This window comes from Gracilinanus agilis, chromosome 5 (assembly GCF_016433145.1).
Source record: "Gracilinanus agilis isolate LMUSP501 chromosome 5, AgileGrace, whole genome shotgun sequence".
Taxonomy (NCBI): domain Eukaryota; kingdom Metazoa; phylum Chordata; class Mammalia; order Didelphimorphia; family Didelphidae; genus Gracilinanus; species Gracilinanus agilis.
The window spans coordinates 99568023-99587530 of NC_058134.1; the positions used below are offsets into that span (position 1 = coordinate 99568023).

The 19508-nt window shown below is 40.0% G+C and overlaps 1 protein-coding gene across 1 annotated transcript; it reads right to left on the minus strand.

Annotated features, from left to right (window-relative positions):
* Positions 1-12: 12 nt before the first annotated feature.
* LOC123249880 (zinc finger protein 786-like) lies at positions 13-18320 on the minus strand. Its single transcript, XM_044678977.1, is given in 6 exon segments — positions 13-96; positions 98-2130; positions 5018-5158; positions 9067-9112; positions 9115-9195; positions 18069-18320. Coding segments are annotated over 6 exon segments (2463 nt in total). The 5' UTR covers positions 18147-18320.
* Positions 18321-19508: the final 1188 nt, after the last annotated feature.

A 19508-nucleotide genomic window follows, 5' to 3' on the forward strand; every position in this document is an offset into this window, starting at 1 on the left:
GCCACATCTCTCTCAACTCCAATCGGCCTCTATTAATGCAAATATGTGGAAAGGCTTGAGCTTAGTATCAGCTTTACTTGGAACATCACAGGATTTACCCTTGGTTGTGTACTCTGAAGTGAGTAGCAAGTTTTGATTTATAAATAAAGCCCTTGCCACATTCTCCACAAGAAAATGGCCTGTCAGGCTTGTGAATGCGCTGATGTCTAAAGAGGTGTCCCTTTTGTCAGAAGCTCTTGTCACATTCAGGGCAACGGAAAGGTCTCTCCCCTGTGTGAAGGCCCTGATGGCTAAGCAGCTGCCCTTTCAGGCGGAAATTCTTAACACACTTAGGGCACTGGAAGGGCTTCTCTCCTGTGTGTGTTCGAATGTGTTCAATGAGTTTGGACTGTTTAGTGAAGCCCTTACCACAATCACAGGAGAATGGCCTCTCCCTGCTGTGTAAGCGCAGGTGGGCCTTCATATCAGCCTTTACATGGTAAGTCTTGTCACATTCAGGGCACTGGAAGGGTCTCTCTCCTGTGTGCAGGTGCTGGTGGCTGAGCAGCTGCCCTTTTAAGCGGAAGCTCTTTCCACACTCCTGACACCAGAAAGACTTCTCCCTACTGTGCACTCTCCTGTGTTCAGTAAGCTTTGACTGCCTGGTAAAGCCCTTGCCGCACTCACTACAAGAGAATGGCTTTTCTCCCCTGTGTGTGCATTGGTGGGCCTTCAAGATGTCCTTGAGACGAAAGCACTTGTCACATTCAGGGCACTGAAATGGCTTCTCCCCACTATGCAGCCTGAGATGCTCAGTGAGTTTACTCTGATGGGGGAAGCCCTTGTCACACTCACTGCAGAAGAATGTCTTCTCCCTACTGTGTGTGCGCTGGTGAACCTTCATGTCACCTTTCAGGTGGAAGGTCTTCTCACAGTGAGGACAGGAGAAGGGCACCTTTCCTGTGTGCAAGCACTGGTGCCTCAGCAGCTGCCCCTTCTGGCGGAAGCTCTTGTCACATTCCAAACCCTGGAATGGTTTTTCCCCGGTGTGCACTCTCATGTGTTCTGTGAGCTTACATTGCTTGATGGAACCCTTGCCGCACTTCCTGCAAGAGAATGGCCTCTCCCCAGTGTGCACCCGCTGGTGTACCTTCAGCGTGTCCTTCAGCCGAAAGCTCTTCTCACACTCCAGACACTGGAATGGCTTCTCTCCAGTATGTACTCTGAAGTGGTTGGTGAGCTTAGACCTCACCAGGAAGCCCTTGCCACACTCACTGCAAGAGAATGGTCTCTCCTCACTGTGTGTACGTTGGTGAGCCTTCATGTCACCCTTTAGGTGAAATCTCTTGTTACACTCCAGACACTGGAATGGCTTCTCCCCACTGTGTACTCTCAGATGGTTGGTGAGTTTAGACTTCTCAGCAAAGCCTTTCCTACATTCTACACAAGAGAAGGGCCTCTCCCCATGGTGCTGACTGCACTGATGGGCCCTCATGTTACTCCTTTGGTGGAAGCTCTTATCCCACTCAGGACATTGGAATGGTCTTTCTCCACTGTGCATAAGTTGATGGTTGATTAGACTCCTCTTATGGCGATAGGTCTTTTCACACTTGGGGCACCGGAAGGGCCTTTTCTCTGTGTGCACGATTAAGTGTCTAAGCAAGTACTGCTTCCGACGAAAGCTCTTGTTGCACTCCGTACACTGGAAACACCTCTGCTCCCAACAACACCTAGGCTGCCACTGGGGCCTGGATTGCCTCCTGGCTTGCCTCCTACTCGAGGGGTATTTCTGTGACTGTGCCTTCCCATGCAGTCTCTGGTGTTTTACCTTGTAGGCCTTTGACCATAATCTTTTCCCACAGACAGAGCAGGGATGGAGCACTCTCTGTGCTGGAAGCATTTCCTGGCAATCAGCAAGATTCTGGAGCTCATGACTCAGACTTCCCTCGCAGTGAGCAGATTTCAGGGTGCTATGCCTTTCTGGAATGAGGTGTCTTGTGTCTTTGCTACATGAATTTCTTAGGGAAGCTACTTGGTCAGACAAAACAGAAATTTCTCCCGTTGTGCTTTGTTCGGGCTTGCAAGATCCCTCAATTTGGAGGCTATCTAAATAGCCATCCACTTCTCTTGGATGCACAGATCTATGGTGTCCTGGAATTAAAAACAAAGATCAAATTGACATGGGCATTGTGCAGAGATGGCAGGGACCCTGTGCCCCTTGACTCTGGCAGGCTGTGAGCAGGGGAATTCCCTTCCCCCTTCCTGCCCTTGAGACCCCCAAGGCAAGGACCATTGTCCTTGGAATTCCTTTGAGTTGAGATAGGCAAAGAGATACACCTCCAGGACACACCTGGACAGTCTAGGCCCTGAGGGTCTAGGACTGACCCTGCACCAACTGAGTGCCTGAGTGCAGGGAGTCATGTACACACTACCTGAAAGGATACAAAAGGGCAAGAACTGGGGGACCCGGGGAGAGCCTCCCATGGCTGCTCCACTCATGCTCTCTTGCTGGCCATTAATCCTATCTTACTAATAAATCTTTCTTTTTTACTTTTAAGCTAAGTTTGGAGTCCTCTCATTCTTGAGAATGGTTTCCTTCCCGAACCCAGGGGTTCACCAATTTGCTCCCCTATGACAAAATCATTATAATATATATCAAAATTTATCAACAAGCATTTATGAAGGCCCCACCATGTGCCAGGTATTATGCTGGGGATACAGATATAAAAATGAAACAGTCTCTGCCTTCAAAGAGGTTACATTATAACAGGTGACCATCTGTACATGTAATGGGGGGGTATATGAACAGATGAGCCCTCCCCCCCCCCTTATTTGTGGACCCTGCACCATTTCTGGTGAGCTCAGTCTCAGTGCTGAAGAACTTAACACTTTTGAGATAAGGAAGGAATCAATTCCCTCATTGGCTGCCTACATAGCAGACTTTAAAAGGAAAAAAAACCCTGCCCTTAAACTGTTTCCCCTGACTGTGAGCTCTCTTTGAGACTTCCTTTGAGGGTTTCTCCCTCTTCCCAGCCTCACAACAAACAGAAGTTGTTCCCCCAAGGCAGTGAGTGCCTTTGTTACCAGTGAGCCAGTGCCTTGAGGTCTTGATTGGTTCTTCTGCTATTGTTCTATCCTGAGCATAACAATCCTAAGAAAGGCATTTTCAGCCTTGAAAGGAATCTCATTAATTTTTTTTCTAGCCCTTAGCTTCTGTGTATTAGCTCCTAGGTGGAAGAGTGGTAAGGGTAGGCAATGGGGGTCAAGTGACTTGCCCAGGGTCACATGGCTGGGAAGTGTCTGAGGACATATTTGCCTAGAACCTCCCATCTCTAGGCCTGGCTCTCAATCCACTGAGCTACCCAGCTGCCCTGGAATCTCATTAATTTAAAAGATTGAAAGTTCCCCAGTTCTTCCATTACTGCGGGATGTTTAGTGGGAAAAAACACCCCCTGTAGCTATTACAATCTTCTGACACTGACTGGAAGGTAAGTGTGGCTTGACTTGTCAGACAAGAAGGACTCTTTTGTTTCTTAAGCATTTGTGGGTGTGGGGTAGGAAGGAGGTCAGCATGGGACACAGGATACACAAAGAGCTGCCTTACACTTGATTGATAACCTCCATCCAATACTCTTTCTATTTTCATTTAGGGGGAGATAGGGAGACCCTACCTACACATGAGCAAAACCTAAGCTTTAAGTAACTAAACTGATTTGAAACTTACACCTATCCGCTTGATCAAGCATTGTCACATTTGCTCTTGTCTTGTTAGTATTATGATAAAGGAATGGAATGGGAAATTGCTGAGATCTACTTTAAATTGGTTAGATATACCCAGGGGTAAAATAAGCATAAGGTCACAAATCTTCTATCACAACAAAATCATCAAGTCAACTCCCTTTTAATCCCTAGAGGACAGTAGAAAAACTGAATTACCCTAGGACAGTGTTGGTAAAGGTTTACAAGTTCAAGTGCTCAATCGGCAACTTCAAGATGCCTATGAGCCTCTCCACCCCATTATCCCAGAGAGCTGAAATGCTTGCTTTGGGCAGCAGGACAGAGGGGCGGGCATGCAAAAATGTCCTTGGGCGCTGGGAAGAGGGGGAACAAAGCAGCTCTCCTCCACTACTGTGCAGGCTGGGAACACGTGCCAATACTTTGTCAGCGCTGCCCTAGGAAATCTCCTTGCCTCACTGCTACATCTTTCAAAGCCTATGACATTAGTCTTGTGGAGATCAGGCAGGCAGACTTAAAGACCTTATTTATTCTTCATTTCAACCAATGTTGAATTCAACAACAATGAGTTGTACGGAGAGGAACAATGTTCCTCCTTCAATTCTAGCACTAAGTTTATAAAAGGTTTCCTGGGGGGAAAAAAGAAATTGTAGGGCTGGCAGATTTTCAGAAAGATAAAATGGAAAGATGGCTAATTTGGGGTATATAGCAGCAGTTTGCATTTAAATTAATCCAACAGAAGCTATCAGCTGCTTGGATTGGTGTACCTGTCCTAGAAAAGCATAAAAAGGCTCAAAGTTATCTTCTGTGATAGTTTTAGCACATCACAATCTAAGGCTTTTGTCTTATTTTATTTCAGATACAAGATTTATTTCAGCTCTTTGAAATAGCTCCTTAAAATAAATTAATGATTAAACAAACAAATGTCCTTTCTCTGACTGATAGTGCCAACTGGGCACCCCTAAAAACTAAATCTGTGTGGCCGGAATTTTGAATTTTAGTGACCTACAGAATTTTTGCCTTATGTAGCTACTAAAGGAAGGTATGAAACACTTTGATGGACAAGTTTTTCTTTTATGATGCTTTTTATGATGCTTTTATTTTATGAAGGACCTATTGGTCCTTCCCTTTCTACACACCATGATTTTCCTATTCAAAATTCAGTCTCAGGTTTCCTCATCCTAACAAGAAAAGCTAAGTATTAATCACTTCTGCAATTCAAATAAACACAAAAGTCTTCACTTTGGAAGGTAAATCAGTTTTGCTATGACGTCATCTTAAGTTTCACAGTCCTGTCACTCACCGTCAAACAGCTGTTCTTCAGCTCTTAAGTTGCTGAAATAGATGTCAGTTTTTGTTTCCTGTGAATCCTTAAGATTTCTGATAGAAGGTTCTTCCCCTTGTTCAATCCAGGATATCAAATCTGGTTTGGAAACTGAATTGTCTGTACAGAGAGGCCACAGAGAGGTAGTTCAGTTTCTTTGGTAATCAATTTGAAAATACATTTAGAGTTCCCTCATTTTATTAGTGGGACAAGGCATGAAAACAGATGTAGGAAAAAAACATAAGGACTTAGAATACCATGAAAAGGAATAAAATGGGCCACATGTCAGAACAATGATGCCTCAACTTAAGTTCAATTTTACACGTATTAAAAACAGTTTTTTTAAGCACACCTGAGAAAGTGCTGTACTGTTTAATAAATTAAATTCCAATTTCTTGTTTTCAGAATTCTAAAATAACCTTTGAGCTGGCTAGAGATACAGTAGAATGTTTTTAAAAATTAGTGCTAAATAGAATGCAAAACATTTGGCTCTCACTGAATTATTCTCTAAATTTTTGATTACAAAAGCATCATGAGTCTAAAAGGCTTAACCTTGAATCCTGTGACTAATGAGACAGTCTGAATTAAAAGTAGAGAACAATGGATTAAGTAGGAGGATAGTGCTAGACATAGAGAATCTATTGAATTGGAAGTCAGAATAGCCCATATTCCTTTCTTAGTTGGCCAGAAGCACAATTCTATATTGAAGCTGCTCTCATGAAAGCCAGCAATAACTTGACAATCTCTAGCTCTAGACCCAGGATCCTATCCCAGCCTAATTCTATATTTCCAAATGTCTACACAATATTTCCAGTGGTGAATTATGTTGTCATTTCATATTTGTGCCTAAAGAGGAACTCATTATCTTTGCCTCTGCTCTTCTTCATCCCTAATTCATGTAGCTACCTTTATGTTACATCAGTGTTATCTCATGTTATCTTCTAGCGTAAACACTTGATATAATCATTTGACTCCTTCCATTCTTGAAACCAGAGTCCAATTTTCTCTCAATTTTCTTCTTTAATGTTTCTTGGTTTGAACTCTTCCTCTGCATTCCCACTGCTACCATGTTTAGCCACAACAATATCAATCATTCTTCAACTACTGTTCTCCCTACCTTTCCTCCTTTAAATCCAACATTCACCCCAAAGCAAAAGTAACCCTTCTAAAATACCATTTTTATCCTCTACTTTTCTAAAATATAAGAGTTTGTTTGGAATGCCTCCCTATTGCTTGTTAGGTTAAATGAAAACTTCTCAAGGGGACTAATTCTAGGCTCATAATAAACTGAACTCCTTTATAGCTAATCTCCCACAATACCTCAATACCAATTTTCTTCCCTGTCAGATCAGTCCCTAATCTGTACCATAAACAGGACATGTTTAGGCCTGCTTTTTTTGCTCATAATTCTTGCTCTACTTCAAAGTGTCTTCCCACATCCTCACCTCCAATAAATAGGATTTTTAAACCTATTTTCAAATAAGTTTAAAATCTCCATTATCTCAGCCATCGCAAGCCTTCTTCAATTAAACCAAATGACAGTTAAGTTTTTTGTATGTGAATTTTTATAGAACTTCTAGTCGATACATAACTTTGGGTAAGTCATTTCCATCTCTCAGCCTCAGTTTCTCTAAATATAAAATGAAGAGGTTGACTAGATAACCTCTGAAGTCCCTTCTGACTCTAAATCTATGATCCAATAACATTAGATTGGTTACTTCATTTTATAATAATTTATATTGTTCTCTACCTTCTTCATTTGTGGAAAGCTTATTTCTCAACTAGATTTAAGTTACATGATTTTGCCTTATACCTCTTTCATATCACCCATAGTAAACAGAATTTAATTATTGACATGAAATTTTTTAAACTTTATTTTTATTTTTTAAAGTTCTATTTTTGTTTCATTCTCCCTTCCCGTCCCCTTCCTAGTCACTGTCTATGTTAATTCTCTCTTGATTCAACTCATTTCCATGTGATAATTTACACAAACATTCCCAGGTCTCTCTGAATTCCTCATTTTCATCATTTGAGAGCACCATTTGTTTAACCCCTTGATGAGCATTCACATTCCAGTTTTTTGCTGCCACAAAAAGTGTCATTGTGGGACAGCTAGGGGGAATAATGGATAGAGTTCCAGGCCTAAGGTCTAGAGGACCTGGGTTCAAATCCAGCCTTACACACTTCCTAGTTATGAAATCCTGGGCAAGTCACTTGACTTTATTTGTCTTTGTATTAAAAATTGTTACTAGGACAGAAGGTAAGAGTTTAAAAAAAGTGTCACTATGAATATTCTGTCAAACATAAAGCCTTTCTCTTTGACATCTTTGAGATATATGGGATAAATAAGGACTTTTGAGCAGCAGTGAGATTGCTAGATAAAGGCAATAGTTTAGTGACTTTTCTCACAAAATACCAATTAATTTTCAGAACAGCTGCATTAGTTCACTATCTCAGCAACCATTTATTAGTACCCTTGTCTTGCCATTGCTATTTCTGTATTTTGTCATCTTTGCCAATTTGATGCAATTATCTCATTTTACAGATGTAGAAATTAAGGCACAAGATAGAGATGGAGCTTGACCAAGGTTACACATGTCCTAAGTAGTGGATCCGGGACCAGAACCCAAGTCTTCTGACTCTAATGCCTCTGCTCCTTTTACTACACTCTCTTTAGGTTTATCACAAAATATATACATGCCACAGAAAGAATTATTGGTTATTAGTAATATGGGCATTCACAAAAAAAAAATTAAAATGTCTCATCACAGCTCTCACTTTCTATTCCCATTGCTTATTATGTGCTAGACCAGGGTAAACAAACTATGGCAGGAGGCCTCTGTACTAAGACTGGTTTTTACAATTTTTAAATAAGGTTTTATTGTATTTTAAAATGCAAAAACCATTTTTAGCTTATGGAACACATGCTAGATTTGAGCCCATTTGCTAACTCCTGTACTAAATGGTGACGTACTCTGCCTGCCTCACTTATTTTTATTGTGGAGATTAAATTTAATATGCAAAATACTAAATATTATATTTATGAATGTTTTATTAACTCTGTATGCTACAGTACCTAGCTGCCCCAGAAAATGAAAAATGAATCTGAAAAGAGGGGCAGTGAGGTAACTAAGAATAGCATAAAGAAAGGAGTACCTCTTCACTCCAAGGAGGCAAGTCATTTATTTTTGCGAAATCTTGGAAGGGCCCTTGCCACACCCACTAATGAGTTTCTCTCTAAAAATTGTCCTCAAAACATATTTGTCCAGAGGACTATGGTTCTAATTATTTAGGCAGCATTTCTGGTGATTCAAGGCAGAAAGGCCAAGAGCACGAAGAGCTAGCACTCCTAAGATTCAGCAGACTCCTTCACTGCCACTATGAGTTGATGGGTCCTTCTGCACACCACTGCTGGCAAAAAGGGAGATGAGAGGGGCTGCCTCCATTACAACTACTCTGATATCCATGCTGAATACTCTTTCTATGCTGATTAAATCTTTTCTGAAGTATTTAATTTACAAGTGTCTCATTTCAATTCTACTTCTGAACCTGATTCACCAGAATTGTTTAAGTCAGACCTGGCCTAGAAGAAGCAACTTTGATTTAACTGAACAAGCAGTGGCCCCACTGCGTTGTTATAGCTCTTATTGAGGCAGAGAAAGAAGGCTGAATGGGTCCAGGTTAGCAGGTAGTATGTTGAAGATACTGCATTAATAATATGACTTGAACTAATTTAGAACATAATGACCAGCTCAGCATGGATAATGAATGAAATTCCCAGTGTCTAGACAGTCTAATTTCCTTGCATTATCATTGAATCTAATTCTCTTAAATTACAATAAAGATGTAAGTATTTATTTATCAAAGCTTTACAAAGTAGGTTAGTGAAAAAATCATCTTTCTGGGTTGGATTTTTGAGCAATAGCATCAGATGGCATAAAGAAAGCCTCTTTGGCCTCAATATATCTTCCAAGATCTGATTCCATGAAAGTCACACTCAAAGTTTTAATTTATAGAAAAACTCTTACCGATGGAGAAGAGTGTCTCATAATTGGCTTTCATCACCTGATTATAAAAAGCTCTTTCTGCCACTCAACAAGTTTCCACCACTCTTGCTCTGAGAAATACAAAGCTACATCATCAAATGTCATGGGTATCTGGAATCACAAGTGAAAAACACATTTTTAGTGACATTTTGCCCTATATCTTCATTGCCACTTTTTAAGACACCTCAAAATATAATTTTTTCAGACAATAAAACAGGAAAGATATATTTTAGGACTTTAAAAAATTCTTATCAAAACTTCAAATGTAACAATCCCTCAATTCACAGTTGATTTTATTTTTTAAATTATTTTATTATAAACTTAAAAATTTGAATCTGTAAGGGAAGGCTGTATATGAAAACTGTGAAATTCTATTATTTCTATTATATAATTTTTAAGAAATGTATATTAAATTTAACACATTAAAAATAAAATTGCTCTACTTGTCTATGTTCTCATCTAAACTTTCTTGTGTTCTCTTCCATGTTTTTTTTTCACTTTTTTAACCTTTAAGTATGTAGATTTTATTTTAAAAGATATAAAAAAGATTTGCTAATGATGAGGGAGATCTTTGAATCAGTTGTTTGTAGTACATCTCAACCAGCTACTGATCAGAACCAATATCTAAATTTGTTTAAAAAAACAAGTAACACGAAATCCAGAAATAATGAGAAAAAATTTTGAGGTTAATTTAAATGATTGAATCTTGAATTATTAAACAAATAATTAAAAATAACGAATAGGAATAATAAAAAAGATAAGTTTATATTTATATTATTGTATATATACTATATAACATATATATAACATTAACATAAACTATAATAATTTCCCCCAAAAGTTTAACCAATGTTAACTAATTGCTACAAAAAAAAGAAGCTAAAGGAACCCATAAAGTGTCTTGTCAGCAAACAATTGACTTTCTTGCTAGAAGACCATAGGAAATATCAGGTCAGAATATAAATTTGTCTATAAAATTTTATTGAAAGGGTAGGCCCAGTTAATGTGATTACAGAAATCCCAAACACTTACATGAATGAATGAATGAATGAATGAATGAATGAATGAATGAACAAAAGGTACAAACTAGGTATGAATAATTATTTAACCAAATCAAGCTTATTATAGAGTTCTAAACAATTGAATGAAAAATAGATGTATCACCCAGAAAACATCTTGTGATTATGCAAAACATAATCACATTGGGCTAGGTATAAAACTAGCAAATCATTTTAGAGACCTTTGGCTAAATAGTGAAGCCATCTAGTGATATAAGCTGTAAAAAGGGAGAGAGGTTTTGGGATCCGATTGGATTGGGCCATTGTCAGTAGGTTGACTGTGGGCTAACAGACCCAGTCCAGGCAGTGCCTGCCTGAACTTAACAAACACAGACCACTAAGACAGTAAATAAAAGTTTATTTTAAAAGGGAAAGGTTAGAAGGAATTTGGGTAACCCTAATGCTTATGTCTCTAACTCAAACCCTAAATCTTCAAAGTGATTTCCTACACTAAGCCTAGCCTCTCTGATCTAAAAGATCCCCAGTCCTACTCTAGCTAAGAGTGCACTAAACCGAACCCCCCTTTTGATGGTATTGATAGTATTGACAGGTAGTGGTCTTGGGCAGTTAGGCAGGGCAGGGCAAAGGGAAAATGTCCTGGATCCAGAAAGGAAGCAGACCTCATCTTACAAATCAGAAGGTCAGATGGTCAGGATTACAGGTGGATATAGCTAACAACAGTAAAGCTCCAACAGGTAACAGGTAGGATGGGAAGTCAAAGTAGAAACAGCCACCAAGGATAAGCAGTAACTCCCTCCTGGTTCTACCCTGAGAAAAGACCCAGCTCAAACCCCAGTCAACTGCCTCACCCTCTTCTCCCACATTCTAGAATCTTTTCCTTGCAGACCATGTTTCACCTGCTCACATCCTCTCTTCCTTATAACAAAGCCCAGTTCTAAGGAGTATAGTTTCAGAGACAGAATCAAGCCCTTAAGACCCTACCTCTCTGGCTCTTTTCTCTGCATCCCCACCCCCCAATCCTCATTGCCTGAGAGATGGTAGACCAATAGCATATAATGCATCCAGCTGGAATCATAAAGACTAGGCCAGGAAAAGACAACACCACTACCCTGCAGCATAGCCACATGAGGAAAAGTAGGCTCAGGATGTGACTCTCATAGAAGAGAGAAGGATCAACTATGGAAATGTTTAAAGGTGAGCAACAGAAAGTCTGGTTAAAGGAGAACTTCATGAGAACATGATGAAGGAAAAAGAACTTCAAATGACCAGGAGTTGTGTGTCTTCGATGAAGACCTCAGTCCCTCTCTACTTTAAGTCTGTACACACTGTTTCCAGGACCTTGAATACAATTGTGAGAGAGTGTGCCCTAGTCTTAGGAGGGAGTGTTTTTGTACCTACAGCTTTTGCTATTCCATCTTGCCAAATATTTTTGCTAAAAGATAATTGGGACAGGATGATTATGTGAAAGAGAATTTAAACTCTCTTTGTCTATTTTAAATTAATCAATCAGGAACCTGGAGTCCCCTGCCTTTCACATTTAGTCATTAACAGTTAGTAAGAACCTTTTACCAGAAAAGGAAGTTCATACCCTAAAAAGACCACAAGCACTCCCCAACCAACACCCACAGTGCTAGGCAAATTGGGAGACTGTGATTGATTCCTGAGATGTGACAAAGAGGGCTGATAGGTGGAGAAAACTGTGTATAAGTGGGAGTCTCTGGGACCCTAGGGTTTTTGTGCAGTCTTTTGTCTCGTGGGCATAAGCTCTGGTGAGGTTCTTTTGTAGCTTCGGATTTTGGTTTCCTGATTTGGACTTTGGATTTTGGTGAAGATTTGACTTTCTGTGTTGGAGACTCAGGCTGAAGAGGGACACTTACTTGGGTTAGTCTCTTGCCTCCTTGGTGTAAGAGACTTTCCTTTGCAGCTCAACCTCTTTGGTTTCAGTCTTTGGTGGATGAAATGCTTGGCTGGAGACTCTCAAGGACTGGTGAGATTTGCATTCAGATTTGCATCAACGGTCTGGAGACACTAGGACACGGACTTAGGGTATTTTTAGCTAGGCAATATTTTCTACTTCCTTCCTACATTTCCCTCTCTAATTATCACTATTTTGCTGTAATAAAGCTACTAAAGCTACTAACAGTCTCATGACTTAATATTTAATTATTATAGACCATGACCACAACTTTTTATAACTCTTAATTTGACCAAAACCCATTTTAATTCTTACAATTATTAATGGAAGCACACTAATGGATCTTGTGAGCAACAATACCAGAAAATCAGCTCTTTAGACCTACCCATACACTCCTGAGAGTATTTAGCCACCTTCTGGGGAACAGGCCTACTAATTTAAGTGGCAGTTGAGAAAGTAGTCTTTTAGAACAGGTATGTTACAAAGAAAGTTAATGAATGTTTAGGAATCATTTCACCTCCTAAAGAAGAGCAAAGCAGTAGAAGGCAAAACAAAGTATGAAAAGATACTTAATGTTAGAAAGATCTCTAATTTTAAAAAGTTTTCCCAAAGACATGGAAAAGAAAGAATTGCAAATAGCAGAAAATGGAAAAAATTTGCAAGTTATTTTGAGAAACTTCTCTTCATTACAGATTAATAAAACCAAGATATTTGAGCCTTAACATCAGTTGTGAAAACACCTATAAAAATATGGAAATGGAAACAAGGAGAACAAAGATAGGAAAAGCAGCAAGATCAGATCAAGTATATGCAGAGAGGATCTATGCTGCAGAGAATATAGTTATGAGGGTTTTAGGAGACCAATATACAAGGTATCTGAAGGGGAGGATACGAAAGGTATAGATAAAAAGTCTAAATACTAAAAAAAGTGAACAATAATAATAACATTTAAATAGAATTTACTACGTGCCAAGCAATGTGATAAGAGCTATACAATTACTTCATTTGATCCTCACAAGGACTCTAGTTATAGGTGCTATTGTGTCCTTTATATGGATGAGGAAACTAAGCTTAAAACAGAGGTTAAGTGACTTGCCCAGGGCCACACAGCTAGTAAGTGACTGGGGTCAAATCTGAACTCAGGTCTTACTGATTCCAAGCCTGGTGCTCTGACCACCTAGGTTGGAAAATACAGACTACAAGTAACAATCAGCCTATGTACCTAGACTTCCATTTATCCAAATATTTTTAAAAATTCAATTCAAAGTCTTTATAAATTCTTTTATAGGAAAGTGTCTCCCATCAATACATGAAAGTCATTCAGAATTCCTTGAAATATAACAGTAGAAATAACCCTATGATCAATAATCTTCTGATAACAAACATGAGACATAAAACCAGAAGATGAATGCTCACTCAAGACTTGCTGTAACAAGAGAAATGTAGTAAAGAGTCCAGATGGAGGAGGGATCACCTGTGGATGCTGAAGTCCTCCAGAAGCTCCACTTTTTAAATGACATTATGTTGACTGCACCAAGCTCCAGACTATTAGTCTCCTGGAAGAGATCTTTACTCACTCAAAAGAGGGTGACCTCTCTATTCACACAGTAGAGATCTTGTCTCTTACTTAGATTTCAATATGAATTTCGATGAACATTTTATAGAGTGTGTGAGTGTGTATGTATGTGTGTGTGTGAGAGAGAGAGAGACAGAGAGAGAATGTGTATACAGATGGGTAGTGAGCTAAGCTCAGTTGAAAAAGAGGGATAGTAAACAGGATTGCTTTTGAGAAATAATAGTCATTTTTGCTTTCTGGGATCAGTGTAAACTGACCTCAAGCTTCTCATGAAAATGATTTGTTTTCAATAACATCTCACCAATGTTGCTGTGTAGCAATGAGAAGTGAAACACTCTTGCCTCCCAATAACTAAAGATGAATATTACATACATGAAAATGGAGTGGCACATAGGGGTATTATAGAGAGCCATCATATAGAGAGCCAGCCTCTACATGGTTTTGGGGTCCTGAGTGGCGTTGGTGGCATAGGATTGTTAAGGCAGGAGAAAGAAAATGAGAACAACTAGACTAGTGGTTAGCCCATGCTGTTCTAACGCAATGGGATTTGGACTTTATTTTATACTGGTTTTAAACAAAGAACACAAAGAAAGAGTCATAGCTGTGAAGGGGTAACAAATCATACATAACCCATTAAAGTCTAAAGAGTAAAGGTACAAAGACAATGGCCAAATTCCAACCATCAATTTAGTAGGGGATAATTCTGGGAGCGGAAATATTTTATGGAGATGCTCACTAATTGAGTCCTGGATTAAGGTTTGCACCTGGTCAAATAAAGTCCAGACTAAAGGCTCCAGTTTTTATCTAAGTATGCAGTCTTATCTAAGTAATGTCTGTTAGGGTTCGGGCTTCTTAATTATCAAGGAGAGGAATCATTAACTCAGAAGATGCTGGCCTGCTAAAGACTCAAAGTTTTCCAATAAGAATATTAAGAAAGGTGGGGATCTAAAATTGAGTCAAAAGAGGAGCCTCAGATTTTTACCTTAGATGGCCCATTCTGTCTGAGTCCTGACATGCTGTGCAGAAAAATTATACACATAGTTTTACTTGCCGATGATTTTGTAATGGGATCCAGATAAAATATCTATTACAGACTCTGTTTCTCTAAATGACTCCTAATAGCCTCTTGGAGGGATCAGGTTGTTTTTGAATTAACCTACCTGCTGGTACCAGAGCTTTTTGGGGCTCAGGTGACCAGGACCAAACACAAAGACTGACTCAGCCTGGATTGGTTACATAGGGAATCCAGATGACAGGCCCTAAATTTGATCCTATTTCTCCAATGGCTTTCTACATCCAACGGCTCTCAACAGGGTATGAGAAGGCCAAACATACAACTAATACAGAATTCTATAGAAGAACAAGAATAAGGGACATCATCAAGGAATTATGTCAGGAATGAAGAGAAGACGGGCTAGTCATGTCACAAAAACCAGGAATGAATAGTGGGTACTGTTGTGTTCCACTGGAACTTTCTTGATGTTGAAAAAAAGCTACCAACGCATCTACGACATTGGATATATCATTGTGGCAAACTTTTAGGAAACCATGGAAAAGAGTTGCACAGGATGAGCAGGCATGGATAGGTTTCAGTCTACATAATTTGAGGGAATTCCTGAATCAATAGATTTTGAGTGTTTGAGGCTTCAAATAATAAGCCTCTCAAATATACTGATAGATCTTTAACAATAGCTAACATTTATACTGAGCTTTAAAATGTACAAAGTACTTTATGTCATTTTGAGACTCATGACCACCCAGTTATTTATTATTAATTCCATTTTAAAGATGAGGGAATTGAGATTGAGAAAGTATCACTCACCTAATAAGTTAATGAGGCAGGATTTGAAATTAGGTCTTCCTGATTCCCATTATGCACTATAGCAGAGGCATCAAATTCAAAGTCCACAAAACTACCCCGTGATGCCCAAACCAGGTTAAAATGGGAAAATATTTGACAAAAAAAATTTTTTAAACCATTACAGATGATGTTAATTTGTTATTTCCTAAATCAGTGTGTGGCCTTTGTTTCTGTTTGAGTTTGACAGCACTTAACTGGCAATATATCTGGTTGCTTTATGTTCTGTACTGCTGACTTGTCCATTACCATGTTTCTACTACATCAATTTTTTTTTTGCAATTTCCTTTTGATTCTTCTTTTTCTAACTGATGTTTGTTTTTAGATTAAAAAAGTAACTTCAATTTCTATTAATGTTAGGAATATGGAGACAATTTCATATCTTTTCTTCAAATTTACATTTTTCAATGTGTCATAGAGTAATCGCCACCCCCCCCCCTTTTTTTAGCAGGTCTGCCATTTTTATAAATGACTATAAATTGTTTTGTTACAGGAATGTCTAGGAAGGTCCTTCTGAATTCCTCTTGTATCTCTTTAACAAAGTATTAAATTCCTTGAATTCCTCTTTGAAAAGATGTGAACTTGCCTGACTGGTGGTTTCCCTTGCTCCTTTAATGTTAAAATAAAGACTTATTTATTATTAATCAGTTCATGCACCTAGGTATGCATCCTTGGATTTGGTCCTTCCTTGGGCCTTAGTTTCCTTATATATAAAATGAAGTTGGCCTAGATGATCTCTTCCATCTCTACATCTCTTATAAACCTGACACTGGAGGTGGTGTGGGAAATGGAAAAGATAGGATATGAAAAGAAACTAGAAAAGAAGCCTCTTCTTGGGAAAAACTCTTCAGAGAAGTAAAAGCCCCAAGCCTGGCGTCAGATGGAAGCAGCAAAGAGTTCCTATGTCACCTAGGGAGCCTCAAGAATAAGCGGGGCCAATAGTGGCTAAGCATGAGGGAAGCAGTAGAGGAGTTCCTGGTCACTACAGAGTTTTCAAGAGGAAGCCAGAGAAGCATCAAGGGAGAGAGCTATATTGTGGAACAAATCCAGGCCTTGTCCTTCATGAGTAGTGTGAAAATTTTGAGTGATGTGGATCCTGAAGAAAGGTGGGCCTTCAAGAGCAGTGGGTTGCTTGAATTCTTAGCAACAATTCTAACTTCTTTCCCTGTTCAGAAGGAGCCTGAACCCCAATCTGGTACCACAGACTACAGTCATTGTACAGGTCTCTGTGGGCAGGAGTATTATTATAGCAGGGAGTAGCTTAACTGTAGAAAACTTGAGTTCTTTCCTGGTTTTAGCTGAAAGGCCTCAATCCTAGATTATATAGAATTCTCGGGATTGAGATCTACCAAAGAAGGAAAGTTATCAGAAAGCAATTCCTGTGGAGAAGGGGCTAGCCATCCCTACCAACTATCAACTGCTATGTACATGACAGGTAAGTCCATCTAATAAGGAGCAAGGGATCTGGGAACACTTGGCAGGCAAGTCAAATTACCACCATCACAATCACTATCTCCCCTCTAACTCCAAAGTAATTAATAAGCCAGATCCCCGAATCCAAGAACCCTGGGAATAGTCTCCTGGTCCCTCCCAATCCTGCCTCCAGTTCAGTCCCTAAAGATATCATTCTCCGAAACAACTACCATGACAATACAGTCTGATAGCCACTTATGCAGAGCTGCAGTTTTTTTCAGCAGCCACATCTAATTAAAAGTTAACACCAAAGTCCTTGATACCATCCCATGGTTTAACATCAGAAATGAATGATTTTAACAGAAGATGCATGACTATATCCTTTGTGGGTGCATCCTGAGAACTATAGGATCGTCCCATGACATATTTGAAACATTTTATATCTTGTTTCCCTCTTTAAAATGTGAGCTCCCTGAAAACTGGGGCTGCCTTGTTTTTCTATTCCTATTCCCAACACTTAGCACAATGTTTTGCATACAATAAGGACTTAAATGCTTTATTAACCTCTCATTGCCTCATCCTGGCTGATCAAGGGATCAGCTGTCCTCAGTGGGGTAGTGGGGTTTTCTGTTGAGTTAAATAAAGTTCATCCTATACAGATGTCCTGTTAATCTGAATTCTTATAGAGGACCTGAGATCCTGGTCCTCTTTGTTGTGGTTATCACAAGAACCAGTTTTATATTCCCAAGGGAAACTAATAAGCCAAATTGTGCCATTTCCAGAAGAAACCTTGAAGGGTGGCATTAGCCAAAGTGTATGATCAGTGAGAATTTCCCAAACTGAAGCCTGTCATTGTAAGAATCAAGAGTTTTAGCTTTGTGACACAGGTTGCAAGGATATAATGATGTTTTAAAACTTCATTTGGCTCATCTGCTGCCTGGACATCTGGGGATAAACTACAATTTATCTTCCTTTTCTTACTTAAAAGAAGTATTCACTTTTCTTAATTTTTAAAACATAAGGACCGAAGATTAGATATTTGTACATAATTCACAAAATATCATTAGTAGTTGTCAGAATTCCTTTATTCCATGTGCTTGTTTTTCGATTAATTCGTGTTTCCTCTTTTTTTTTTTTTTTTTAAATAAGCAAAGGCTTTAAATAGAGACAGAGGCTATAACAATGGATCTGCAGCCAGAAAACCTTGGGCTTGAGCCCTGGTTCTGCCATTGCTGTGGGACCTTGGCCAAACTGCCCGCTTGACTTTCCAGGTGACCCCATCTCCCTCCTCAAAATGTCAGTGAGATAGTATTCGGCCGGTCTTAGCGGCTCCGCTCCTGGGCCCTGGTGCCCCAGGCCTTGACTCGTGCTGCTACTTCAATGGGGTCTCTGCTTCTTCTCCTCCGAACCGCTGCCACCAGCGTGCCATCTCCATTCTCTAATAGGCTATCTACACGGAGCCTTTAGCATCTGCCTACACACGGAACCCTCCCCCACCCCGGTACCCGGTCCTCCTCCCTTCCCTCCCCCCTCCCCCACCCGGGAGCGGCCTGGAGGCTCCTGCGGCCCAGCGGCCGGCCTTGCGCGACGGTGGGAAAAGTCTCACCGGCGCAAGAGCCACATCGGCCATGGCCCCTTGTCTCCTTCCCAAGCGCTGGGGAAACCACGGCCGGGCCTCTGGAAGGGGTTCCAGGCCGGTTCTTCCCCTCCAGTGGCAGGTCCCTCCGTCCCTCCGTCCCTCCATCCCGGTCCGCGAGGTCTCTTCTCCAACTTATGGGATTACCTGCAACGGGCACGCGGTGCATCCTGGGACTCCCGCTCCAGGCTCAACCCCAGAAACCACCGCTTCCTAGAGGCTGGTCACTTAGCGCCGCCTGGGGCTAAATGGGTAATGGCTTGTGTCTAGTTCAACAGCTTCAGAAATCTTGCCTGGAGCCCTCAGGTGCTGCTAGATTTAAGTGATGGAGAAAATGTTGGTAATGCAGAGTAACCTGTATCCTGCCGTCTAGGAGCTGAGCGTTAAACATTTACTAGCATACTAATTTACAACCAACTTTCCTCCATCAAAAGTCGACAGACATGGTTTCAATAGACAAAATGTATTAACAATCCTGCTCAGAAACACTAATACTTTATTTTTTAAAAATAGAAAATTCGAAATCAAAATATATATATTTTCACCATTATTAACTGAAAAAGACACAGAACTATTAAATAGTTAGAAAAGCCACTCTTTAAGGAAAGGGGTTCAGCGTTAAATTAGGCCTCCACACAAGCTGTGTGCTATAAACCCACGCAGAACCCGGAACTCTGGTTGCTCTGCTGACCCCTGGAAGAGCCAATCTCACTAGATTGACAACTCCAAGGAACAAAAGAATTTGGGGAACTTATATCCCTTTTGGGAAACCCAGGGATAGGGAGATATGATTGATTGACATTACCACTCTTAAAGGAAATGGGAATGTTCAAACTATCCTGATAGAATACAATCTACCTTGGGAAAGGAATCATAGCTAGAGACTAGTGTGTGTTATAAATAAATAGGGACTCTTCTGAATACTGCTACTATGCTCCTAGGGGATATTGGTTTGGGAAGCTGTGCCTTGTATTCCCCTAAGTAGCTGGTGACTGAGGAACATCCAC